This window comes from Erithacus rubecula (assembly GCF_903797595.1).
Source record: "Erithacus rubecula genome assembly, chromosome: 2".
In the NCBI taxonomy this organism is placed as follows: Eukaryota; Metazoa; Chordata; class Aves; order Passeriformes; family Muscicapidae; genus Erithacus; species Erithacus rubecula.
In genome coordinates this window covers 47664466-47691497 of record NC_136685.1, presented here as the reverse complement: position 1 = coordinate 47691497, position 27032 = coordinate 47664466, and the positions used below count along the sequence as shown (strand labels likewise).

Genomic DNA, 27032 nt, shown 5'->3' with positions numbered 1-27032 from the left:
ACTCCTGAGACCTGACTTCTGTTCTCAATTCTTCCAACAGCTTCTTGCCTATATTTGGGAAACAAAATCTTTGATTTTCCTTCTGTCTTCCTGTGTTAGAGAGAAGTATTTAGACAATAAGCGTTAATGTTGCTGTTAATCCAGTCAGTTTCTAGAGGATGTAGATAGTAAATTTATTTCAAAGACTGAAGAGCAAATTTGACAGTCTTTAATTCAGATGCTTATGTTTTTTATTTTATGTAGTCTTTTTCTGGGATGGTTAAAGGTCTCTGTCAACAATCACAGAATCCAGTTTTATGGAAGTAGGAGCTGTACGGTTTAAATTATATAAATTATTCTTAACAAAATCTTTCCAATGAAATTTGGTCAGATTTTGTTTGGAAGTGTTCTGCCTTGGGAAACAAAACAGCTAAGCCCCTTGCAGAAGGTTCCATGTGCATAAAATTATAATAAAACTTATAAAAAGAGCTGTTAAAACCAGGGAAAACATGGGAATCTAAAAATCCCTGTAGAACTGTTTTGATGTTAGCTGTCATCATGTTGTAGTTGATGCCATTAACAGTTTTGTAAAAACTTGGGATTTAGCTTTTTAAGCAGCCTTATGTCATCTCTCCAATGTGTGTTAACACTGGCAGTAGGCCAGTATTTGTAACAGTTCTAGGATTGCATGAAAAGAACTGAAATTTTGAGGCGGGTGTGATTTAAGTACATATTTAAATGTCAGTGTTTTTCCATATTATTCCTACTGGTAATGTGTGAATAAATATTATGTTACTACATTAAAAATAGAAGCAAGGACTAAAAGATCTGAAAATGTAATATTAGATATTCATTAATTTACATTTCTCTGGAGATATTTAACTTTGTTTTGTGTTAATTATTCCAAAGATAGCTGAAGTGAGCCTTCTAAGAAGGGAGAGATTTCTCAGGTAGGAAATGAGAAACTTTCTCCAGAAATATTTCATCTATCTTAAGATTTTTCATTTTTACATCATGCTAGTATAGCCTCTTCATCTTCCCTCTCAGACTCTTTCCATGTGGTGTCCCAATGTGTTCTTACTCTGCAGTAATTATGGCCTTAGCAAGGGAAATTCACAGAAGAGAAGTTTCCTGTACCCATGATAGTATAGAGAAAGATGGATCTGGCTAAAAATGTAATGTCTTCAATAACATCTCGTATAGTTCAGAAGTAAGTGAAGGTTTCAGGTTCTCAGTATCTTCTTCAGAACTTCAGTAAAATTATCAGCTGTTGTCCGTATCTAAATACTACCTAGTTGATGCACTATGAATTGCTTTAAAGCAGCTGTGGCTTCTAATTTAGACCTGAAGAAGCCTTTCTTACCTTTCATACTTTGTAGGACAAAAATTACAGAATTTGGTGGTTTAGTTAATAAGGACCATATATCTCTCAAATGGTTCTTTCCTTCATTATCATTGCAAACCTGTAAGGTGAGGCTGCAGGGGTTCTGTGTTGACCTGATACAGGTATTTTGGAGCTCTGTGTTGAGATATGTGAATTAGGTCAATGACTTTACAGTCTTTTATCACAAGACATCAAGAAGAAAGAAGGAGGACAAGAATGAAATATTTTTTATATAAAAAAAGAAATATACTCAAATGAATTCCTATGCTTTCCACCCACATAGTTTTAATGGTTGACTGGTAACTCCAAGTTCTTCTGGGGCTGCTGATAATTTATTGTTCTAAAGATATTTCATGTATGTGTGTGTAGTTGAAAGTGTGATGTTGGAAACTGATTACACATTCACATATGTTACTAGCCTAAATTGTCTCTTTATACACTTGTGCATATATTAGCTTCTCTGAGATTTATTTGGTTTGGGTTTTTTTTTTTTCCTCCTCATTTTATGAACATCCAAAAGAATAATAAAATGAAGAGATAAATAAATAAATTGGGGTAGAGGATAAATAATATGACATGGCAGCTGGGGACATAGTTTAGTGGTGGACTTGCAAATGTTAGGTTTACAGTTGGACTTGATGATCTTAAGGATCTTTTCCAACCTAATGACTTGTAATGATAATTTACTGCTAAAATTAAATAATATAGAGTTACAAGGAGCTGGAAGATGATTAGATGCTAATGCTGTGGTCTGTATGTCAGCTGTTAAATCCAATGCATCAACACTGTAAGGATATTTACAGAAAAACTGGAAAGGCATTGATTTTACTACAAACTTCAATGTTAACAACATGTTGACATTTAAAACTAAAGAAAGAACCTAATACTGCAACACCGATGAAGTTTAAAATCTGCCAACCTTTAGCTGCTTTTATATAAAACAATATAAACTTTATGAAAGAGATTAAGAAATATTTTGAATATATATTGATTTGGGATTTTATTGTTGCTGTTTTCAGCGAAGTACTCTATTATGAAAGAAGGCTTTTGCAATTTTCTTTTTAGATGGAAGTTCCAGTTCAGAGTTAAGAACACAGTACTGAAAAGCTTTCCTTTAGATGTAGAAGTTGTAAACTGGAGAGTCTTTTATGTATATTTGAAAAAGGAAACCAGTAGTTGAACTCTGCAATTGTAAAAGGTATTTATAGATTAAATATTTCATACACTTGCAAATTAGTATAGGCACAACATTCTGAAGTACTCAATCCTGTAAGAAGTTTTGATTTGTCAAGTCTTATAAAAATCTATCTGCAGAAGCCAGTCTGGAAGTTTTTTGGTGTTGTTGGTGTTTCCAATATCATGAATGTGGGAAGAATTTGCTTCAAATTGACAGACTTAGCATTTCTTTAGAAGAAGTCAGATTGCAGATTAATATTAAACATTGTGATTCTGTGCTTTCTTCAAAGACAGTAAAATTGTATTTGGCAACAGCATTGCTTTGCTTTGGATATTTCTGTATTGTCATGCAACCTCTTGGTTACACATACTTTATTTTTTAATGTCTAGAAGTACAATTAGAGGTGTACTGCATCTAATACATGCATAGAAGTATTAATTGTCATAAGCCATTGTTTTGGTACAGCAACTTCTAGCCTTGAGTAGCTCTTAAGCATTTAAATTATTTCAATATCTCATTCTCTGGACTCAGGCTTTGGCTTTAATAAAAACAGTAATTCTTTCAGTGATGATAGTGTTTTCCACCCTTCCAATTCTCCATTGAAGCTCATTCTCTTTTGAACTGTACTGAGGAGGAGGGCATTACCTTAAAATAGTCACTAAATTTTTCTGTTTGCAGGCTTGCTGCTAAATAAATCCAGCAAATCTCAACATAACATTATGAAATCAGATGTGTATGTCTCTTGGCTGATACAAGTTTGGCAGTAGTAAGCCAGGCATCTGAGTATTCTTCTAATGACTGATGTCATACCAGTAACCAAAGGCATTGCATTCCAAAAATAACCAGAAGAAACAAAACAGTCTAAAGCTATTCACCATCTTGTCCTACTTAATGCATATTACCTGGTTCCATTTCCTCAGCCAGGCTCTTCTCACTGGATCTAGAAGGCTTGAAGGAGGAAGAAGAACCTTTTGCTGAGGTTGTCAGTTGACTAGGATCAAAATGACAGCTTTCAAAAATAGCTAATATTTGAAAGTTCATCAAGTCCTTCTTCAAGGTACTGTCATTAAGTGAAAGACAACCTTTTGCCTACAAGAAGTAGTTTGAGGTGAATATGAGAAGTACTAGTTTTCTATTTTATTTTTATGGGATTAGCTTAATCTTTTCAGCCAATTTCCTAAAATATAATTTCTAGATACCTGAATTGTAATATGTTCAGAAAACAGGTGTGCTCTAATCCAAAGATTTTTATTTGAACAGTGGTTTTGCTCACAGTGTTACTGAAAGCTGTAACTTTTAGTAAAGGGTGTTTGACACTGCCTTCTCAGATCTAGTATTTTGCAGTATGGATGCTGATGTGTTCGGATAGGTTGTACTAAAATGTATTGCAGTAATCTTCTGTGACTGTCTTTGTCCTTTTAAAATTTGACAAATGAAGATAATGGGAAATTATTTCTTTAATAAGGATTAAGGAAAAGGGCTTGTTTTTTTTATTTAACTGCTTTGTGTAATTGTATGTTTAGGTTGTACACTTAAAATATAGTTAATTGTTGCTTGTTGTTATAAGTAGTCAATTGTATGTTTCTAGAAAAAGAATGCAAAACACCTTGAAAATCTATATATGTCTTTCTTCTCAACATCAACCTGTCTTGATAGCTCATTTTTTGAAGAAAATACTTTGTGTTGTGACACAGAATGGTAGAAATTTATTTGAAATTTTCGATCCGCTATTTTGTTCGTGTTGTTCACTAGCTTTCCATATATCGTCTAACATTATGGTGTTAACTTAAAGTTACACACCATGAAATTCAACCTGTCCTTTCCACAACCCCCTTCTCATTTTTTCTTTCAAGAGCTTATGTCCATTTACTTTATGCTGAGGCTGGACTTCCACACGAAGCTCAGTTGACATATTCTTTGAGCTGACCTGGAAGTGTTCTGTGGCCATTCTTTCTATTCTTGTGATTCTTGTCTTCCTTTATTTCTGTGCTCTGTTTCACACCTTATGAATGGTCCACACTGTGAATTGAAGAGGTATATATGGCAATTTGGTGTATTAGGTATATTCTGTCTTTCCTCCAAATATCTAATGCATGAGTTTGTAATTCTTATCACTTTGGGCAGGTGCTGCTTTAGGAAGTACATTCTGAACAAGTGAAGAGCCTGAAGCAAGTTTAGCCTCTGTTGGTTTGTGTCCTTTTCCATAGCTGTCAATTGATACTCTAGAATACAGTAGATTTCAAATACCAGATTGTTGGGAGGGTGGGGGTATTGTTTGTTGCTAGAGTTTCTTGGGGTTTATTTGGTTTTGACAAAGCTATTTGTGTAATAGACTATTTTCCTCTAATGGAAATTTTAAAATGTTGTGGGTTGGGGTTTTGTTGTGGTTCTTTTTTTGTCTCTGTGGGGTTTTTTGTTTTGGTTTTGGTTTGGTTTTTTTTTCCCCTTATGCATCTATGCTCCTTGGTCCTGAGGGAAATTAAATTTCCTGCTTTCAAAAAACTGTTAGCTTGGTAAAGTTGTAGACAGAAGTAGCACGGCGTCTCACTCTAGGAAAATTACACACTGGTCATAAACTCTAGCTCCTGTATAGGTCTACATGAAATTTTGATGAAATTGCTCCCTTAATTAAAGTCCTGACTCACAAGCTATATTCACCTCTACGTTCACTACTGATCTTGAGCTTCATCTGTTCTCATGTATGGAAAAGGAATTCTTATAAGAAAAGGGAGAATTTTTTTAAGCTTTAGAAAGAAATGAAGAAAATTCTCTGGTCTTGGAAGCATAAAAACCCAGTCAAAGAATTGAGAGTAGTCGTAAGTTTACCTACAAGAACTAATTTTATCAAAGAACACAATTTATGTATATTTAATGAAGAGGCTGCAGGTGCTTTCCTTGGGAGGCTCTCCTCTTGGGAAGACAAGCCTTTTTGGACACTTTGTCTGTGGGCTGTGCTGGATTTTTCTCTTGACCCGTGTTGCCCCTTGGCTGCAGGGGCAGGCACAGCTCTCCGTGGTACCAAGTGTGGGACTGCCTCCATGTCTTATCCTCACTGGCACTGGAGTCAACAGCAACCAAGTTGGACTTGGTTTATGCAAACCTGTACATTTCCCTACTGGCAAGATCCCATTAGAGGCCCAGCTTTTATAACTGTAATTTCCCAAGTGTTTTATGTAGTCGGTATGGCAAACTATAATATTGATTCTGCTGAATGCTATGGAGGCAAGTGCAGTGAATTATTTAATTATTTCTCTGAAAGTGTGTGCCATGCTGTATTGTAGTGTCTTCCCAGAAACTTGGCAGAACTAAAAAAAAAAATTTAAAAAAGGACAAAGAAGTGAAAATTAAAACAGGCACAGGTGCAGCATTTTCTTAATTTTGTCAGGCCTCTGAAAGAGGGGTTTATGTTTGATTTTCAGAAGCTGACTTACGGAATATACAACAAAGAAAGGATTAATTATTTGGTCTTATTCTGTACTGAAATAACTCTATTTTTAGCTTTTAAGGGTCTTAAGAAGCTGAAAATGCAATTGTCTTGTCAGAAAATACACTAAAGATACGTCTTTTATTTCTGGGTGTCGTCCAACATATCATAGGTTCACAAGTCCTCAAAATAAGAGGAAATTGCCTCTTGAAACAACATACTACTAAAACTCCTTACTTTGGTGATTAATCAAAAATAGTGATCCAGGTTTGTAATATGAGTACCATTTGCACCTTTTACGTCCATTTAGGTGTTAATACTTCTTGTTTTGGGAAGTTCTGAACTTAATATGACTCTGCTCTGAGAGAAAATTCATTTATTTTGTGTGGAATAATTTTGTAGAATGAGGATCTCTAGGGATCTATATACCTGAAAGGCTAAAATCAGATATGCAAATATTCAAGAAATAAATCTGGAAGGAAATGCAGCTCTGAGACAAACACAACTTGAGAATAGCCCCTTGGCCTATCCTGTTTTCCTTGCAATTTAAGGTCTAGTCATATAACAGATGTGTCAACTATAGTCTAGATAGGTGATTAGAGGGCAAATGGGTTTCTTTCTCAAAGGGAGGCAGATTGGGGAATTTGTGCATCTGTCACTAAATCTTTTTTATTTTTATTTTTTCTTTTCAGGATATGTTTGTCAAGATTTAACTGTCTCGAGAAATTGCCTGAAGTTACTCTGCTACAGATTTGTAATATTGGGGTTTTTTTTGGCATAACCTGGTCAATAGAGGTTGCCAGAACTGAAACGATGTTTTGATTTGGTGTTGGTACTGGCACACCTATCCCAGCACAAGGGTATTGATTTGTGGTTGCAAGTTCATCCATCCCAAGTGAGCCTGTAACAGGAGGAAGTAGTTGTTTCCAGTTGAATGAATAATGAATTGAGATACTCAACAAATTACTTGGATTCTCTACTTTGAGTTCTAGTGTGTTTTATGTCTGCTTCTGTGATTGAAGACTGCCCAAAATATAGGTAGTATACTGAGAACTTAATGAAAACTATGGAAAACTGACAAGTAAAAGCACGTTTAACCTTTTATCTGTAAAATGAGACATGTCTGAAATGTACATAGCTCTATTTTTATGCATAAAGCTTTGTTCATTTTTAATGAACTTACTATAAAAAACCTTACACTTTTATGGAAGAGGCTTTGTTTTGGAAACTGTGTTGTATGCAGTCTCTTTAACCCCTAAACTATAGGTAGAAAGCAATGGAAACTCTCTTAAAGTATAGATTAAAATTAGAGACAGGATCTGCTGGAAACAGAACAAAGCTAAATGTCAAGAACTTTCATCTTTATTAGAACCTTTCCTGACTGTGTAATGGGAGCAGTGGTGGATCAGTAGCTGAAGGTACTTGTGCTTAATGTGTAAAAATGATGTTAAAAACCCACCAACAAACCAAAGTTCAAATGATATTTGCTAGCTAATTTGAAATTCAACTTTGAAAAAGTATTGGAAAACTTAAGTAAATTTGCTATTGGTTGTTAAATGCATGAGTCTGAAAACCAAATTGTTTAATTCTGTCTCTTAACAAGTTAAGATGTGAGTTATAATTTTTTCGTTGTAATTGAATTACAGCTGGTGTATTGACAACTGCATTGTACATATAATAATCTTAAAATGGGCCTTGGAATGATCTCAGTGTGTTCTTTGTATGTGAGTTGCATAAATCATTCTTAAATTTTTGTCTTAACTAATTATATTTCTTGCAATATGCCACCAACTTAGCTTATTTTTTGTTCCCTTTTTGTGTAAAAAATGGAAGATTTTTGCAGTAGTAGTCAGAACGAAGAATGTTTGTATGAGAGACTGAATATATATAAACTGACAGGTGCGTGATTCAGACCTGCGCACACCGGAGGCCTTGAGCTAATTCTTTAATGTGAAGTTGCACACAAGTGCTCGGTGATTTTTTTTTTTTTGCCTTTCTCACAAATCTACTTGTTTGATTCATCTGTATTCCTTGATTTAAGATTGCCACTGTTTTCTCATTTGTTGAATTACAAAAAAAAAAAAAAGGAAGTAATAGATGCTGAAGAAAAAAAGACTTCTCAGTTTTCCTTTAATCATCTTTGTCATATTAGCTATCACAGATTTTCTTCTTAGTATAGCTAAAGTCTTGATGAAGACTCTTATTTGACTGACCCATCAGGTGTGGGAAATTTTTGTTGCAAGTGAAAAATTCTGAAGTCTTACCTACAGAATTCTATCTGATTAATTGCTTGAAGAATAGGAGTTAATGTGTCCCATTTTATGTGGACTAAAGTAAGTATTGTAAAAGAGGCGAATCTGGCGGGTCATTTACAATGTAAGTACTCTTAAAATAAGGTCCTTGTATTCCAGCTGCCAAACAGAAGCAATAGTAGAAGCCTTCATTGCAATTGCAGAAGAAAAGATTTTAAGACCATTCACTAGGGTGGTTCTCTAGAAGATTATCTCATTCCAATTGATAGCCATAATAAGAAAGTATAGTTGTTGAACTGGGTGTTCAGGATTCTAATTTTACTGTATTTAGTGGAATGAATAGAAAAAAGAGATGCTTTAGGACAAATTGTATGCTGTCATCAGAGCATCAGTTTTCTTTCTTATGGCAACACTACTATTTCTCTACTTATGTGTATAATTTTTTTTTACCCCACTTTTTACTGAATGGTTTAGGAAACTTGGTGGAAGGAACTGCACAAACTTTAAACAGATAGACTGGATACTATGAGAAAAAGTATATTTAGTATATATATATATTTTGTTTTGGGGGGGGTCGAGGGGATAGGACTGTTTTTAAAGGAAATTTAAAATCGGTTACATCTCCGCTGTTCTTTGTCATGTGCCTGTGAGTTTTCTCCAATTTTGTGCTAGACAAGTGGACATTAAAGCAGACTGAAAGCTGGCTGAACCTCTGGACTTTGTGGTTAGTTGTGTGAAGCCCAGTTGAGAGCTGGTCACTAACAGTGTGCCCTAGAGGCCAGTCTGTTTAACATCTTTGTGGTGACCTGGATGATGAGACAGAACACACACTCAGCAAGTTCGCAGCCAAAACAGAAGTGGGACAAGGGGTTGATAAAGCAGATGGGTGTGCTGCTATTCAGAGCTGGACAGGCTGGAGGAATGCAGCCCAGGAACCTCATGCAAAGGCCTATCTGGGGCAGCTCAGCAAGGACGTGGTTAGAATCGACTGGCTGTAAAGAGCTGGGCACTAAAGGCCCTGGGGTCCTGACAGACACGAGTGAACGTGGGCCAGCAGCGTGCCTTTGGCAGAGGAGGTCAATGGCACACTGGCTGCTGGAATGAGTGTCACAGCCTTCCAGGGAGGTGATCCCTCCCCCCTGCTCTGTGCTGGTGAAACACACCTGGAGTGCTGGCTCTGGTTCTAAGGCTCCCCCATATGACAGGCATGGACATACTGGGGCAAATCCAGCAAAAGGCTGCTGTGTTGAGGGGACTGGACCATCTGTCATACTGGGAGAGGCTGAGCTGTGACTGTTTAGCCTGGAGAAGGGAAGGCTCGGGGATCTTATCAATGTGTGTGTACACCAGATGGTGAGGAGTAAAGAGGACTGGGCAGGCATATTCTTAGTGGTGTCTCATGAAAACAGAAGGCAGTAGGCACAAACAAAAACATAAGAAAACACTTTTTTTTTCTTTTTTTTCTTTTTTTTTTTTTTTTTTTTTTTCTGTGAGGATAGTCAAATTCTGGCACAGGCTGCCCAGACGTGTTGAGTCCTTGTCTTCCTTGGAGGCATTGAGAACCCATCTGAGAGGTGGAACAGAGTGGTCTGTTCTAGCTGGCCCTGCTTTGCTCTGGGTCTAGGTTAGTCTAGGTAGCCTCCAGATGGGTCTTTTGACCTCAGCCTTTCTGTGGTTCTGTATACATGGTGTTTCTGTAATAGCTACTGTGTTGAGCTTGCGACCTGTTAGTGTCAGATGTCAAAATAATAGTCATTATTGTGTAAATACTGAGATGTAGCTAAGAATTGCAGATTTTTTTTTAATTGCATGATTGGTACCTGTAGGTTACTGGAAAGTATCCCAGTAGGCCACTACAGACTTGTCCTAGATTTATATTCGACTTGGCTTTGAAAATAAACCTGGACTCTCAACTGGTGACTGTGCCACCTTCTGCTTACATTATGATTTTGCTTCTATAATCTAATTAAAATAAAAAAAAGCACCAGCAAGAAAACAGTGGAATTAGTGATAAATCTTAGCATGAAGATGGATTTTATTTTTTTGGTTAAAAATTGAGATTTCTTTTTATTTTTTTTTACAGAGGAAGGGAAACTACGTCAAGGTAGTTTCTTTCTGGGAAAGTAGCTCAAATTCTTCTGCAGTTATTAAAAATTCCATTATTCTGGTTGGAATTTCCTTTATTTATTCTGCAAACTTAGCACTTAGCATTAAAACTTCCAGAGGTGATTTGTAGTTAATGCCTTCTAGAAAGTGGAAAGATGCTGTAGCTAAAAATACTGTGTTGGGAGTCTTGGAATATATGTTTTTCACTAATATTTCTTTTCTGCATATCTGTGTACTTGCTTGAAAGGCTCCATACCTTTCCTTCCTTAAAGAAGTCTGCAAAGTAGAAAATCAATTATGAGCAAGCAATGGATTTGTTTTCCATTCTGCTTTTCAAAACACTGGTGAAGATTTCTTCTTTGATCTGTTAGGGGCTGAGTGATACATTTTTACCTGCATAGCCTCATCTACTGTGACGAGTCACTAGATACTCGAATTGCGTAGAGTCTCCAGAAATTCTTGAGGAAATTAAACTCAAAATAGATCAGGCATTGAGAAGAAAAGACTTGCAGGCAGAGAGAGTGCAAAAATGAGTTTTGTTTTGGTGGGGAAGATGAAACTGGGAGGACCTTTTCTCAGGCTTGTTATACAGTACTGTTGGGTTTTTTTGGGAAAACTGAATACAAAAAAATGCTTTCATCAGCTGAACACTTCAGGACTCTTCAGTAAGAATGAATAGCATGTGTGAGTGATAATAAGGCTGACTATGCCTTGCTTTCAGGTTTACAAGCAAACTGAGAGCCAAAGAGATCATCTTTCTTTAGTGTCAACTTCATATACAATTATCCAAAAGTACTTGTGACATTTTCAGGTGATGGCACTCAGAAATATTGCTTTGGATATCCTCTAGAGCAGATTTCGAAATGGAGATGCTTCATTTTACTTTACGTTTCTGCAGTTGTTGTTCTGTCTCTATCTCCCCACTTTCCTTTCTTCCCTCCTTGCCAAATAAAAGAAAAAACAAATCCCTTTCATTAAAATATTTAAACCCAGTTCCCAACGTTAGTGGGTGCTTCTACAAAAATTACGTTTCCTAAAGAGCAGGACAACTCAGCTTGCTTACCCTTAGTTATTAAAAAGCTGTGTGTTTCAAAGCCATGTATTGAAAAATCTAAAACTAGGCAATGACCAGACATATTTTCATCATAAACATTTAGTGAAAAATAAATGTTTAAAAACATGACACTTCATATAGTGAAAGTTAATAGGAGGTTAGATTTGAAGGTGAAATAGATTAAGATTTAAGAGCAAGATTTTAGTCTTGAACTATAATGAAAGTTAGCTTGAATGATAAAGCAAGGAAATAGAAGGAAACGGGACAGTAATTTTTTAGAACTTTGATTGCTTTGAGTATTATGACTTATTCTATGTAGTACAGATAGCTACATGACTTAAATGTTTCTGATGTAAATACAATAGGTCAAAGTATAGATGGTGATTGTATGGAGGATAATTTAGCTCAGTTTAGTAAAAAAGGGAGACTAAAATTATAATTTGGATCAATATAATTGCTTATGATTGAATTAGACATTACTTATAGTGGCCTTTTCAAAATAAAAGATTGATTTTCGAACAAAATAGAAAAACCTAAGCTTTGCTTTCAGACAATAAATGGAATCAGCTGACTAATCTTATCCCTTTTATATGATTGTTTTTATCCTCTCCAAATCGAGATTCTCTAAGTGTGGGGGATTTGTTATTGAAATATAAAAATTTCAACTTCTGTTCATCCTTTCAGGCTCTCACTGCTTCAATGTTGGTGAATGTCATTCTTTAAGGCATTTAATCCTGCTAAAGACAACCCACTTCCTCAGTGCCATCTCTCATATTTCGCACCAAAAGGGTGTTTTTTTTCTTCTGTGGATGCTTTTTCAAGGATGACTTTGCTGTTTGTTAAGAAAAGGAACAATTGGTGAATTAGAAAGTGTATTTTCCTTCTAAAAATATACAGAGTGTGAGAAATTTCAAATGACATTGTCTGGGAAAAAATTTCCAGCTTCATTAACTGTGGCTTGACTGACCATTAGGATGTAATTTGATGATACTAGATACACAAATTGGAAAAGGAAAGGATGAAGTTACTGTAGCTAGCAGGTAATTAAAGCAGACAGAAATATGGCATCTCTGTTTTCTGTGTAATGTATCTCAGAAACAATGCTGATGATTTGGGATGAACAAATATTTTTAAGTCATAGCGCTGAAGTAGTCTTAGAAGAATTGTAAATAACTTATATTTTGATAACATTTGTATAGAAGAGCTCTTCTTATCAGTTAAGCAGGTTTGAGGTTTAGCACCACTCAACTTGATTTACAAGTATTGGTCTAGTTTAAAAATAAGGGTTGATTTTTCTAAGAGCCATTACAAAACATTTAAATTGTTTTCTGCTAGAATTTGTTCCCATTCTGACTAACTTTTGAAGCAGTTTCTAAACAGTTTTCCCTCTTTCATAATGTATTCTTGTGTTATATTGAAACCTGTCATCATGAAAATATTTTTGATGTCATAATGAGATTGAAACTTACATTGAACTCTCTTTTAACTTATTCTGCACGCTGGCTTTACACTTTGGCACAGAAAGCAAACTTAGGTGCAACTAACAAAACTAAATGTCTCAGTCACACAAGTAATAAATATATTGCCTAGAAGTGGCTCTGTTTGAGAACAGTGCAACATAAATGTACAGAACTGTATTGCTGAACCCTGTAAACTTATGTAACTCCATTAGAGACGGCAATGCCAGCGTAGAACAGCTGAGCATTTCTCTCAGAAATAGCTGTCGTGTTGTAGCCAAGTGGGGGATTAAGTGCCAGGTTGTACAAGGCACTAATGGTGATGTCTCCCCTAATCTGGTTTATAGTAAAGAGTTGTGCTTCACTTCTGTCCAGCTGCTTCTTGTCTTTCTGTCAAGATCTTCAAGTCTACTTCTTTCCTCCTGGAAAAATTATTTCTCTTCTGGCTCATAAATATAATTCTAAGGTATTCTACTGAAAATTAGTTGTATTCAATCTGGCCACTTGCCTGTCCATCTGCAGCATTCTTTAGTGACTGTCTTGGCCACTATCTAGAGAAGTCTAGTGTTACTCAGCTGTATATCCAACCCATCTCTCATAGTTCTGTGATATTATCTTGATATAGCTCTTCCCGTTGAATCAGTATTTCTTGTTTGTTGGACAAGTGCTTGTTTTGCACCTGAATTTTTGCCTCAGCTGAAGATATTCTGAAGGTTGCATCATATTTCATAGAGGCATAAAGTCATTAATGTGGCAAAAAGCGTCCAAGATTGAGTCCAGCCTGGGACCAAACACCATCATATCAACTAGACCACAGCACTAAGAGCCATGTCCTGTTGTTTCTTGAGCACTTTCGGGGGTAGTGACTCTACCACTTCCCTGAACAGGCCATTTCCATTCTTGACAACCCTCTCGGTGAGAAATTCCTTCTGATTTGTGTGGTGCAGCATTGTATCTGTCTGTCACACCTTGGCCAGGTCATGATTCTTTTAAAAGCCTTTTTAAAGTGAACTGTATTTTTCTTCCTTTTCCCTCTACGTTTTATTTTATTTTGATTCATGTTTGTAAGAGATATCTGCTCTTCTTCCTCAGAAAATGGGGTACAGTTATTAGGTTCTTGTTCCTTTACAATTTGTTGTGATGAGGAAAATACCCCACTTTTCCCTTTTCTGCAGCACATCTAAAGTAACAACAAAAAAAGGATTTTTCTTCTACCCATATCAGGATCGCATCTGTCCCTGTATCCAGTATTATATTGATTCTGCTTAATGGAATGGGGTTGCTTCCAAATCTCTCTCTCTGTCACTCTCACATATGTGCTGATGCCTCTATCAAATCCCCTTTTGTCCCGCTATGGTTGTATTTCACTGGTGAGACCCAGTCTTGGAAGCACCCAGCTACTGGAGCAGGAGCAACAGGGCCTGATTGCCCACTTGACCTCTTGTCATGGGTGATCTCCTCCTCTGTTCTTTGCTACTGATTGCTAAAATCACTTGTAGGATCACAAATTGTTGTGTCCTGGCCCTGAGGCCTTAGGTTTAAGCCACTCATGACTCCCTGGCTTCTGAACTTGTGAATTCCGTTCTCATGTTGCTGCTCAGTGTGTTGGGCTGTCAAAAGAGGTGCAGGTAATGTTTTCCTATTGTTGAATCTGATTAGAGTGCTCTGCAGCTGTACTTTACACGCTGTCATGATTTTGATGTGTGCTACCTGATTGATAAAGGCTGTCCCTGTTCCTGGATTTGGACAAAGCTCATATTTCCAAGATCAGCTGTGGTAGCATAAAGCTCCTGATGAGCTCCCAGAAAGCCTCGCATTTGCTATCTGGCATGGCTCTAGGGGAAAGGAGAAAGGCCACAGTGAATGAATGACCTATTCCTCCACACTGACCACTCTGTCCCTGTGTCGAGGCATGCTCTGCACCTCTTCATTGAGTGGGAACGTCTCCTGCCCCACAATTAATTGAACTGTGGCATGCCTTTTCCTGATAATTAAATATTAAGGTACAGGCACTGTAATAATTTATAAACATGCTGAGCTGTAAATGTAAGCAGGTCTTTCAAACCACTAGGATTTTCAGACAATTCAAAAGAGTTAATATTTCAGTGTGGGCCGTACACAAATAAACAAAACTCAGGAAGGATTGTAAGTCAAGTAGTTAAATGTGATACCAATCTGTACTTGGCAGTTCTGAAAGTAGAAATGGATTATCAGCACCTCAAATTACAGGTACTTGAGGATCAGGTATTTAGGAGCATGAAGTAAGCTCCGCTAGGTGTATGGTCTCCTGTGAAGTGTTATACCTACTGTGTGTAGTATTAAACATCAGGAAACCTGAAAATGATTTTTTTTTTTTTCCCTGTGTTTTATTCTCAGTGTAGATATTGGTGAGCAGTGTATGATCTTGGACTTATCCTCTTTTACAGAAAATTAAGTATAAGTGTCTATCAATAAGTGTGAAAAATTTCTTCTTATCCAAAGATAGAGCCCTGGATAGTAATGCATATCTGTTAATGCTCAATACTTAGAAATTATGTTGAGCTTCATAGTGTCATTCTGTAAATAATTAATTGCAAGCAAAAGTCATTAGAGATTGCTTTGGAAAGCTAATTGCTATAGTAAAAAGAATCCAGTATTTGTGTTCAGAGTTTCTAAAGGAATAAAATACTGAATTTTACTTAGGCATAAATTAAGGTAACACATGAACACTGTTGAATAGCATAAAGGATATTTTAATAATTAATTTCACGTGAAAGTGTGGGGGTTTTTTTTGGAAAAAAAATACAAGTTCTTGCCCTTTGTGGATTTTATCTCAAAGAAGGACTGGTCTAGTTAGACCAGCTTTTTGGGGGGAGTTGCTATTGGCAGGGAGAGGACACTCCTTTTACAGCTGTACATCATATTTGTCCCTTCCTTGCTCGTTGTACTGTGCCTCTAATGCACTGGCCCAGGTATTTACAAAGACCTGCAGTGATCCACGGAGCTGAAGAACAAGTATCTTCCTTCCACCTTTTCTGTGGTCTAAGAAATCCTGGCCTAAAATCCTAGGCTTGTTTCTGTGTTCATCACCAATACAAAGATCTTGATGACAAAGCATGTTCTATTTGTGACATTTTCCATAAGGAAGCAAAAGATCTTTCTCGATAAATGGATGTTTTTTAGAATTTGAATTTGCAAAAAAAAAAAAAAAAAAAGAAGAAAGATGGGCATACATAGGTTTTGAGACTTGATTTTTTTTTTCTATACGTGTTTTAACTGTCTATCTACTTTTGCATGTAGTAACATATTTGTAAGACTTCTCTGTGATTGTGGTCAGCTTTTATGAAAGGCAGTTTTAGGTAGCTTTGAAGTACTTTCCTGTATCATTGTATTCTTATATTGTACTAAGGAGAATAAATTTGTCCTGTAAAACAAACATTTCCTGGCTATTAACTTGGGTACCTTATTTTGTCTTAAATTAATCATAATGTGTAAATTTTAAATGCTTAAATATAACGTACATCTCATTTTTTAACATTATTTGGTCAGCTGGAAAAACTAATGCCACACCCATTGTACCAAAAAATTGTTTTGGACTATTGTAGAGGAACCATTTCTACATAAAATTAATTAATGATAATGAATACAATTTTTTTATGTTTCTCACTGATTTTGTAGACTGAACTTTTCTGTTTGCAATCTGCTGCACTTTTCACTGTTTCTCCGTATGTTACTACTTACTGTGTGAAGTGATCCTTAGCTACCCAGAGAGAGAGAGAGAGCAAGGATAGGTCAGGCTCACTGGTCCAATGTTAGCAAGATATGCACAAGCATTTCTTGTTGGCACTGTACCTGTGTGGTTCATTCCAGAGACAGGCAGCACTGACAAAATCTGGGGATTCCTCTGGAGACTCTGGTGTTTCAGACTGATGGTCAGGCAGCAGCACCCTGGGAGCACTGGGAGCACAAGGGTTCATCTGAACAAGGCTGAGCATGGTACCCTGACCCAGGGACCCACACATAAGTCTGAAATGGGGGTTTACCAAAGTAATAAGATTGATTGTGTAAGATGTGTAGTGATGTTGTTCTCTCATAGGTATCAGCTCTTGTTTACATGTGAAATTAGAGAAAATGAACCATGGACATTTTTTGGGCTATTTTCATAGAATCATAGACTATGGTTTTCTGTGTTGCAAAATAATTTGCACTCAATTCTGGTATTAAGGTGAATTACACATTTGCAATTAGAAAAGCCTTCTATTCTGACTAAATTGTTGGCAGGCGCAGAGGACCGTAGTACATCTGACCATACAAGAGTTGGTCAACTTTCCAAAGCATAACATCTGGTTTGGGGTAAAAAAATATTTCTCAGCCAAACGTTCATCTTTCAGCCACAAACAGTGTGGAACAGGAATTGTTGTTTGTTTTCCATGTAGCTCGAAACACCAAAGCTAGCACAGGGACTGACTTGCTTTACCTTGCCATGTAGAACATAACTAAGCAATTACTGGCATGACCAGGGTTGTTGCTGTTATTGATACTAACATACTCTATTGTAGTTCTTCAGACCAATGCACACAGTGTTTCAGTAAACTCTTCTTAATAATTACATTACTGTTTTGTATAAAAAGTATTAGCTGGCAATCTCAGTATTCTTTTACAGAGTATGGTTCTGTCTGGCCCTCTGAAATGATATGCTGACTGAAAATACAGTAAAGCATGATTTTTTTTTTCCTATCATGTGATAATAAGTGCTGTCTGCAGTTAGAGTAGAGCTGGAAAAATATGAATTACTCAAACAAGCAGTTTGTGGTTCTTAGTATTATGCAGTTGTACTAAAAAAACTGCTGGTGTTTTTAAAAGCATTTGTAAAAGCATTTACAAACATGCTTAGCAGGGGTTCATGTGCTCATTTAAGAATAGAGAGTGCAAAACTTGTTTTATCTGCCTTCAATGTTTGCAACCTTACTGCTTTTCAATTTTCAGAAACTTACTTGAGAAGAAACTATTAATTTTATCTAGAACTTTAAATGTATTCATTTGCTCCAAGGTACTTCAATTTTTGCTTGTGTTTTGTTGGAGTGCTATTGCTTTTGCTTCAGTTAGTACAGAATTTTTCCCCTGTGTTATTAATACAGTGCATCAAATTCTAAAAGATAAAATCTGATACAACTATTCAATTTCTTTAAAAATAGTGAGGTTTATAGTAATTTGATGGAGCTGGAATTCAGGCTGCTATAAGGTGTATTTTATGATGCAACATTCAGTTGCATTAATTTTATTTTTATATTTCCCATAGGATATGAATGGTCTCCATTTAGGGAATGAGTTGTGCTTGAATTTGAATTGAATTTGTTGCTGTTCAGTGCTTTTAGTAGGGAACAAGTAAATGATGAGAATTTAAAGATATCTTCTGAATGTGGCACTGCATGTGGATTTATTTTTCATCTGGAGTTTTCAGTGAGGTTTCCCCTGCTAAATCATAATATCCATGAAACTGCTTTTTGATTTATACTTTCTTTAGATCGTAGTGGTGCATAACTTGAGATTGGTATACTGCCTGAAGTGAAGAACATTATGGCACTTCTATGCACAAGGACAAGAGTCAAAGGCTGTTTTGAGTGTGGGATTTGACCTAGTGTTCTGCAATTGCTCATTATAATGACTCAATCCTAAGTGTGAGATTTATTTTTTTTAGTACCTTTTAAACTACAATGTCCAGCTCTAACCAAAACTAAGGCCTATTCATGCAATGTAGTGCACATAACATTTAGAAAAACCCCAAACCCTCTGTTTTTAAGTCATTTTTTTCTATTAACCAAGAAGTTGAGCACTAGATGCCATTAAACCAACAGAAAAACAAACCTTTGGGATCCAGTAGCTGAGACTGTTGGTAACAGGAGGGAGGTGAAAGCTTTGTGATCAGAAGTTACTGCTGGCACCACCAAAGACAGAATATAAAAGGATGAAATCTTGGTGAAGGGCGTTTCAGAGATATTTGTGATTTTGCTAATGAAATTGCATGTAGTTTAGTTGTCAATTTTGCAATGTTTTGGTAGAGTTTTGTGAGTCTCTGTACTATGAAACTCCTTCAAAATAGGAAATTTAATTTTATTTTTTTATCTGGGGAGGAAGAAAGCCAAAAGTGTCCTTAATACCTGCTGATAAGTAATTATTAAAAACAAGTTGCCGAACATATGGAAAACCTATGTGTTTGTCCCCTCTTTCATTAAATAGCACGTAAATATGTTTAAAATGGAATTAGAATGAGTTAAAGAGGTTTTTTGTGATATTTTTAAGTTAATTTCTTGTTATAAAGGAATTGATATCCTTGCATAAAGATAAGTGAGTCTGGGGGAGAGTTGTTTTTTACATCTAATGCTATTTCAGAACTTTTATCTTTTTCTTTTTTTTTTTCTTTTCAATTGTAATCTAAAGTCTGTCCTTTTGGAATTTTGTGGCTCAGGCAACAGAATTGGGTTATTTCAGGCTTAAAATTTAGAATAAAGTGTCTGGACCTTTGTACAAACAAATAAACAAAAGAACACCATGGCCAAAGTCTTGAATCTGCTCTTTCACTTATGAGAACTCTTTTGAGCTTTGTAGCTCATCTGAACACTTGACTGTAGACACTTTCTCTAGTGCATAGAGGCTTTTGCTTGGTGTCAGGAGAGAAGGTCTCTTCCTTCTTCATATTTCCCAGCCTTGAGGGCAAGTCAGTGCAACCTTCCTCTGTTGCCTGGTTCAATGCTGATGGAGGACTGGTCTAAAAAGAAAAATCACCTGCTGCTTGTTGGTGGTAATTTTTGTTGCTTCTTGTTAATTTTTAAGATATACAAGTTGCACTAATCAGAAGACTTTTTTTTTTTTTTTTTTTTTTTTTTTTTTGTTCAGATGTGTTTTATAGCACTGCTGCCTATATATCTATATATCTACATATCTAGGAGGTATGGGGGAAATTTTTGGAGTTCTTGAAGCAAAAGATTGCATTAACCCTACCTAATGCATGAATAGTTTATTCACTAATATATACAGATACAGACACATCTGTACTTCCTGGTTAAAAACCAAGATGATGATTTACTGTGTTGTGGTGCAGTTGAAATATCCCTTAGGATGTATCTGGTTATCTTAAAACTTTCATTGAATGCTGATGGTTTTGCTGTTTTCACAGCCTTCTTGAACTGCTCATTCCCTGGGATTGCTGGCTGCCCTGCTCTGAACTTTCCTGTTCAGCTGATTTACTTGCTGAGAAATCGGTGAATTTATCTCGTGAGGGACCTTAGACCTTAGAATAAACAGAATGTTTACCTAGATAAGCTGTCAAAAGTGAAACTGTATCTGGGCAACCATTAATATTACATTCCAAAATAACTAGGGTTTGCATTTTAGATGTTTATGAAATTAAATATTTAAGAACATGTAGCATTTGGAAAGGAGGGATCTGAGACAGGTTAATTTCTTGTTGTGATATATACTCTGTTACTTTGCAACAGAAGACCTTGTCAATTTTTTTTAGTCTGTACTTTGAACTATTTTAAATAAATTCAAGATTTTTAAATGTGCTTTTTCCCCCAGTGTGTTTACAGCAACAACATGAGTATAAAAAGACAAAGCTTTCGTTGGGAAAATTAGGGATTTAAGAACAGAAAAATTACTCTAGTATATAAGATGTGTAAGAATATCATGACTAATACTGCATTTATGGAGTTGCATCCTTACATTTGGTGTCTTATTTGTGTGATGAAAACAAGCCAGATTGATGAAGTAGCTTTCAGAGTACCTAAGTATGTTTTTCTTAGGATTTAACAGATAACCAGGATGCCTTTTCTCTTAATATAATATTATTTCATGTTTACAGGTAATATATGCTTTGAACACTAAAAATGATGAACATGAAGCAGCCATCCAAGCCCTTAAGGATGCTCATGAAGAAGAAATCCAACAAATTCTTGCAGAGACCAGAGAGAAGATCTTGCAGTATAAAAGTAAAGTGGCAGAAGAAATGGATCTCAAGAGAAAGATTCAGGTTTTGGAAGAGTCGCTGGAGGATCACAAAAAGATGAAACATCAGGCCTTGACAGAATTTGAAGCATATAAGGATAGAGTTGAAGATATGCAGCTTTGTGCAGAAGCTCAGCATGTCCAACGTGTAGTGACCATGTCAAGGGAAGTAGAAGAGATCAGAAAGAAATTTGAGGAAAGGCTACGAAGTTTCATACAGTTGCAAGTACAGTATGAGAAGGACAAGCGTACAGCCCTGGAAGATTTAAAAGCTGCCCACAGGCTTGAAATTCAAGAACTTCTGAAGACTCATCAGAGTCAGAATGCTACTTTAAGTAAGGGGCAAGAGAAACTGGAGGAATTGCATAGACTGGAGCTGGAAGATTTGAACAGTAAAGTTGAAGAGTTAAGGCTGGAAAAAAAAAAGCTCATTGAGGACTATGAAGGGAAACTCAGCAAAGCACAGTCCTTCTATGAACATGAGCTTGACTCTTTGAAAAGATCTCAGCTTTTCACAGCAGAAAGTCTACATGCTTGCAAAGAGAAAGAAGTGGAGCTAAGAAAAGAATTTCAGAACCAGGAAAGTATGTTACGGAAGAATCTGGGGAAGCTTAAAACTGAATTGCAAATGGTCCAGGATGAAGCTGCCAGTTTACGGGAAAAATGCCAAAAACTTCAGGTGGCTCTTGGTACTGCAGAAAACAATGTTCAGGTGAGACTGATGATACATTGTTTCCAAGACTGTGAATTTTCTTTTCTGATAGAAGCAGTGTTTCCATGGGGCTGTTAGATTGAGGTTATTGGAGTGTGTAAACTTAATTTTCTATCACTCATACTTACTTGTCATCTTCTCTAAACTTTTTTCATATATTTCTACTTTAAATTTAATTGTTTAATTACAATATATTCACTAGTGGCAACTGAAGTACTGCACACTCTTTCAGTATGTTACTAGATTTGGCTCAGTAGAGTTAACTCAGGTAGAATTAATTTTCTCCAAAGCAGCTTGTGGGGTGCCATGTGTTGGATTTGTGTTGGTAATTCAGAAATGGTTTAGTTATTGCTGAGTTGTGCTTACACAGAGTCAAGGTCATTTTGGCTTTTTGCCCACTCTTTCAGTGAGGAGGTTGGGGGTGTACAAGGAGCTGGAATGGAGCACAGCCCGGAGAGCTGACACTGCCTGACCACAGGGTTATTCCACATCATAGGACATAATGCTCAGCATATAAACCTGGGGGAGGAGGGAGGAGTGATGGATGGCATTTGCCTGCCCAAGTCACTGTTATGCCTAATGGAGCACTGCTTTTCTGGGGATGGCTGAACATCTGCCTGCCTATGGGAAGTGGTGAATGAATTCCTTGTTTTACTTTGCTTGTTTGTGTGTGACTTTTGTTTTATCTATCAGTCTTCATCTCAACCCACGAGTTTTCCCAGTTTTACCCTTCCAGTTCCCTTCCCTGTCCCACTTTGGCAGGAGTGAGCAAGTGGTAGTGTCATACTTAGCTGCTTACCCAGTTAAACTCCAACACAGTTTTATTTAGTGTGTTGGGTTGACCCTGGCTGCATGCCAAATGCTCACAAAAGCTGCTCTATCACCATTCTCCTCGGCTGAACAGAGGAGAGAGACTATAAAGAACAGCTTCTGAGTTTAGATGAGCAGAGGGAGAGATAAGTCATCAGTTACCATCGTGGGCTAAACAGACTCGACTTGGGAAAAAGTAATTCAATTTATTACCAATCAAGTCAAAGTAGGATGAGAAGTAAAACCAAATCTTAAAAGAGCTCTTTCTCCCACCCCTTCCTGGGCTTAAACTTATTTCCAATTCTCTAGCCTCTTGCCCTACATTGATGCAGGGCAATAGTGAAGGGGGCCTGCAGTCAGTTCTTCACATGTCTCTGTCTCTTCTGCAAGAGGCTTCAGGAGGTGGATTTATGGAAAAATGCAGTGAAGGTTAAAGCAGTTGTCTGTTGGTCATTCCTGAAGTAAAGGAATTTTGTTCCCAAAGAAGAGGAAGAGTCTAGTACAGTATCTGCAGCAGATTTTAGAGTCAGGTCCTACTCTGATCATTGTGGATGAGGTGGTCAAATGCATAATCTCACCTCATCTTGTGTCTGTTTCATTATACATCCTGTACAGTGTTTTCCCCAACTGAATTTCTTTGTAATATCTAATCTAAACCTATGCTCCTTCAACTTAAGGCAACTCCCCCGTCTTATCCCTACATGCTTTGACAAAAGTTCCTTTCCAGCTCTCTTTTAGGCCTTCTTTAGATACTGGAAGGCTGCTTAAAGGTCTCCTGAAAAACCTTTTCTTCTCCTGGCTGAACATTCTTTCAGCCTGTCTTGATAGAAGTGATCCAGCCCTGTGGTTGATTTAGTGGCCTCTTCTGGACTTTTTCTGACTGGTCCTTGTCTTGTGTTGGCACCCCCACACATGGACACATAGTAGTGCAGGTGGGGTCTGAAAAGAGCAGAGTAGAGGGACAAAATCACCTCTTGTGATCTGCTGGCCATGCTGCTTTTGATGCATCCCAAAACATGATTGTTTTTCTGAGCTGTGAGTGTACACTGCTAAGTTCTATTGAGCTTTTAGTCCCAGAGTCCTCCTCCCCAGGGCTAGTCTCCACCCAGCCTGTACCTGTGCTTGGATTGTGCTGACCCAGGTGCAGGACCTTGCTCTTGGCCTTAACTGAACTCCACGAGGTTCACACAATCCCACCTCTCAGGGTCCCTCTCTGTGAAATCCCTTCAGCATGTTGACTGCACCACACAGCTCGGTGTGATCAGCAAACTCACTGAGTGTGCCCCTGATACCACTGCCCATGTTGCTGAGAAGCATGCTAAAAAGTGCTGGTCCCAATAGTGACCCCTGGCAATGTTTGGTATAAGTGATCGCCCAGCTCTTATTTTATGTATCTCAATGCGTAGCTTAATTTGGGTCTGTAGTGAACACTCAGAGTTGCAATGAAGGACACAAAACTGCTGTGAACACAAAATTTTTTAATGTGAAAAAATTTCAGATACCAGAAGCTAAGTTTCTAAAGTTGCCCCCCAAACTTTGTGGACCATTTTATAGTTTTTATTTTCTCATAAGCCTTTTTCAATATTGTCACATTTTTGTTATGCATTACTGTCATGGCATGGACCCGCTATCTTGTTCTTCTAAAAGTATTTTTGAAGCAGTACATATAATATACAATGAATATGGCAGTAATATTGCCCTAATAATTCTGTGTGAATAAAACTTGTTTGCTGAAAGCTCTCTTCTATAGCTTTTAACCTAATACTCATTTAACTTGACATGATTGTATATGATGGTAACAGGTATTTTGTGTTTACTCTAGGTTCTTCAAAAACAGCTGGATGATGTGAAGGAGGAGGAGATGTCATTGTTAAGCAAACACAAAGAAGTGGAAAGCGAGCTTGCAGCTGCTAGAGAGCGCTTACAGCAGCAGGCCACTGATCTTGTTCTCAAAGCCAGTATGTATGTCAGTAACTTAATCTAAAAACGAACTTCATCCTTTTATTCTAGCCTTTCCTTTTTATGTCAACCTCATGCAGGTTTAGAATGCCTAAAGACTGTTTAATGCTTTCCATAGAATTTTCCAACAAGTTTTGGGTTTTTAAAACTTTTTTTGCTATTGCACGCATTGTACCCAAATTTCTTTTTTTATGTACTCGTTTGTCCAAATGCTGTACTTTGTATGGCATGTACTTGTCTTCCAGGCCTTGGAACTGCACTTGTACAGAACAATTCTGCTCTGTATCTGTTCTCCATTATTCCTGTTCTTTCACCTTTTGTCAGTTGCCTTTTCTTTTTGGTGATGCTGTTGTGCTTTGCTTTATACCAACTGTCAGAAGATTTGCAGCTTATTGAATAATAAATCCTTTAAAGTTTTCTCTATAGCTGCTTTCTTTGCTCCTTTGTAGTTGCTGGCATGTGGAAAGGCTCAAAGAATGGCTTAAGACCTTGCTGTACACATGCAGCTTTCTTTTCCCTCTTTGGCATTGTCTCCCTAGTGTGCTCAGTAGTAGGCATGGGCCCCTGTACTTGGACTTGGACAATTAAACAATGGGTAGGGTCTTGGGCTTTAAAAGGGGCCCCTGGCTTATCTTTGGCCTTGTTGAACTAGACCAATTATAGCAATTCATGATTGGTTTCCACACAAATTAGCACAAGCCCATGAGTAGTCTAGGCCACATGTTGGAACAATATAGTGACCAGCAGGAGCTCAAGACTGCAAGGTCTTATTAGATCAAACAGCTAAAATGAATAGGCTTGCTGCTGAGAGTATGTAAAATGGGAATCTGACCCTCCAAAAAGTGTTTTATGAGGCAGCCATAGAAAAATTCATGACTGTGTGAGAGCCCTGTTCTCATACACTGTAAAGCTGCTGCTGTTTGATTGCTTAGGCAGAAGCATGGAGGGTTTCACCAGGCCGCCTCAAATGTAGTGAGAATAAACACCAAACACTCAGGTGCATTTTTTGTATTACTGATGGCATGGAGTCAGCTAGCCTGTGATTGAGGCCAGTCCTGGTGTCCTCTGGCACTGGGGTGTTCAGCTTCACCAGCAGTCCCAGTGTGCCCATGCTGTTTCCAAGCTCGGTGGCAGTCAGCAGTGCATCTTTGTTTTACAGCGCATTGCTGTGCAACAAGAACTAGGATCCCCGTTTGCAGAGGTGCCACCAAGCCATTGCCATGTGGTGTAGTTGGTTGCCAGCCTCTTTGGAAGTGGTTTCTGACACTGGCCCACTGCCATCTCCTCAATTTTGTTTTTGTTTTTGTTTTTTTAATTTTTTTTATTTTTAGCTCGCACTGTCAGAAGCCCTTCCTCAAAGAAACTGAATTATCATACTTAATTACCATAAAGAATGATTACCCATCATATTGCAATTTTTGAACACTCTATTGAGTCTCTTTCAGGCATTTAAAATATTCTCCTTCCATTTATCTTGAGAATCCCAGCTTGTAAGGAAAGTGCTGCATTTCATACCTTTTTTGTAGAGCATCAGGAGTGGGAAACCTGTCTTGTGTGTTGGTATTGCTAGGACAAAAGCTCTAGATCAGTGTGTGTGTGTGTGTGCTTACAATGAAATATGTATGAAATGTTTGTACAGCAAATTGAAAATTCTCATATTATTATTCTTGTGGTTAGATGATAAAATTTTGGTTTTGAAAATACCTTTCCTAAATGGCTGAACTTTTGAAATAAGGATTTTTAAAAAATGTTACAGAACCTAAGTATACCCATTGTCCTAAGTCCTCCTCTTCAGCTGTCATTTTTACAAACAAAAATTTGAAAATAAGTTTTAGAATTCTTCAGGGCATAGTACAATTAGAGGTGTGCGTTTTTAATGAAGTTACTATTAATTTTGAGGCGTTTTTAATTTCCAAATTTCATTACATATTGCATGGCTTTTCGCTTCATATCTGTGTCCCCAGGCAACAAAGGCTAAAAGAGTTTCCTTTTTGGCACACCTTGCTTTTAACAACAAATGGAAATGAATCATGAAGCTCAGTGATCTTGTCATATGAGAAACAGCACATACTCCATTTTCATAGCTATTCCTTAGTGACTTAAATTTAAAAGCAATGGTCTGCTATATCTGAATCATTTAGTCTGTCATTTTTGAAGGTTGTAATAAAATGAGAAGGGAAACAACAGTCTTTACTAGAAACTGAAACTACAAAAACCAGCAGAAAATTAATCTGAGTAAAAAATACCTCTCATCTTTCAGTTGGACCAAACTAGAAGCATCCTCTTTTTCTAAACAATCTTCTATTCATTCCAAAGCCTCTCCCAAAATAACAGAAATTTTACTGCTTTATTCAGTTACCTACAATAATATATACATCAAGAGGAACAGACAAATTTCTGAAGTCATAAACCTTTGTCAACTGGTTATATGAAGGACTGATATTTACATTATGCAGTTTGAAATTTTACTTCTTTTGTTTGTTTGTTTTCTTAATATATAAAAAAATTAAAAGGAAGCCTCCAACTTGCAAGGATTTAGATCATACTTTACTATACAGAGAGTGTTGATACATCTTTTAGTCATACCTCTTCAGCAAAATGAAGTGTAATTCTATAAGTTTTACAGCTGATAAAGCTGTGTATCTGCTATGCCAGCTAAAGTATGAGTTTGATAAAACAAGGACATGTTTATCTTTAGACCTCAGTGTTCTCCTTTCTGTTGTCTATCTTATTCT

The 27032-nt window shown here is 36.9% G+C and overlaps 1 protein-coding gene across 3 annotated transcripts in view; it reads left to right on the top strand.

The window, feature by feature from the left end:
• The window catches only part of FAM184A (family with sequence similarity 184 member A), a 71837-nt gene that overhangs the window by 5307 nt on the left and 39498 nt on the right, over positions 1-27032 (top strand). For all 3 annotated transcript variants that reach the window (XM_079298834.1, XM_079298833.1, XM_079298832.1), the window contains exons 2-3: positions 20674-21528; positions 24161-24296. In XM_079298834.1, coding sequence (XP_079154960.1) covers positions 20674-21528; positions 24161-24296 — 991 coding nt within the window. The remainder of the gene's footprint in view (positions 1-20673; positions 21529-24160; positions 24297-27032) is intronic.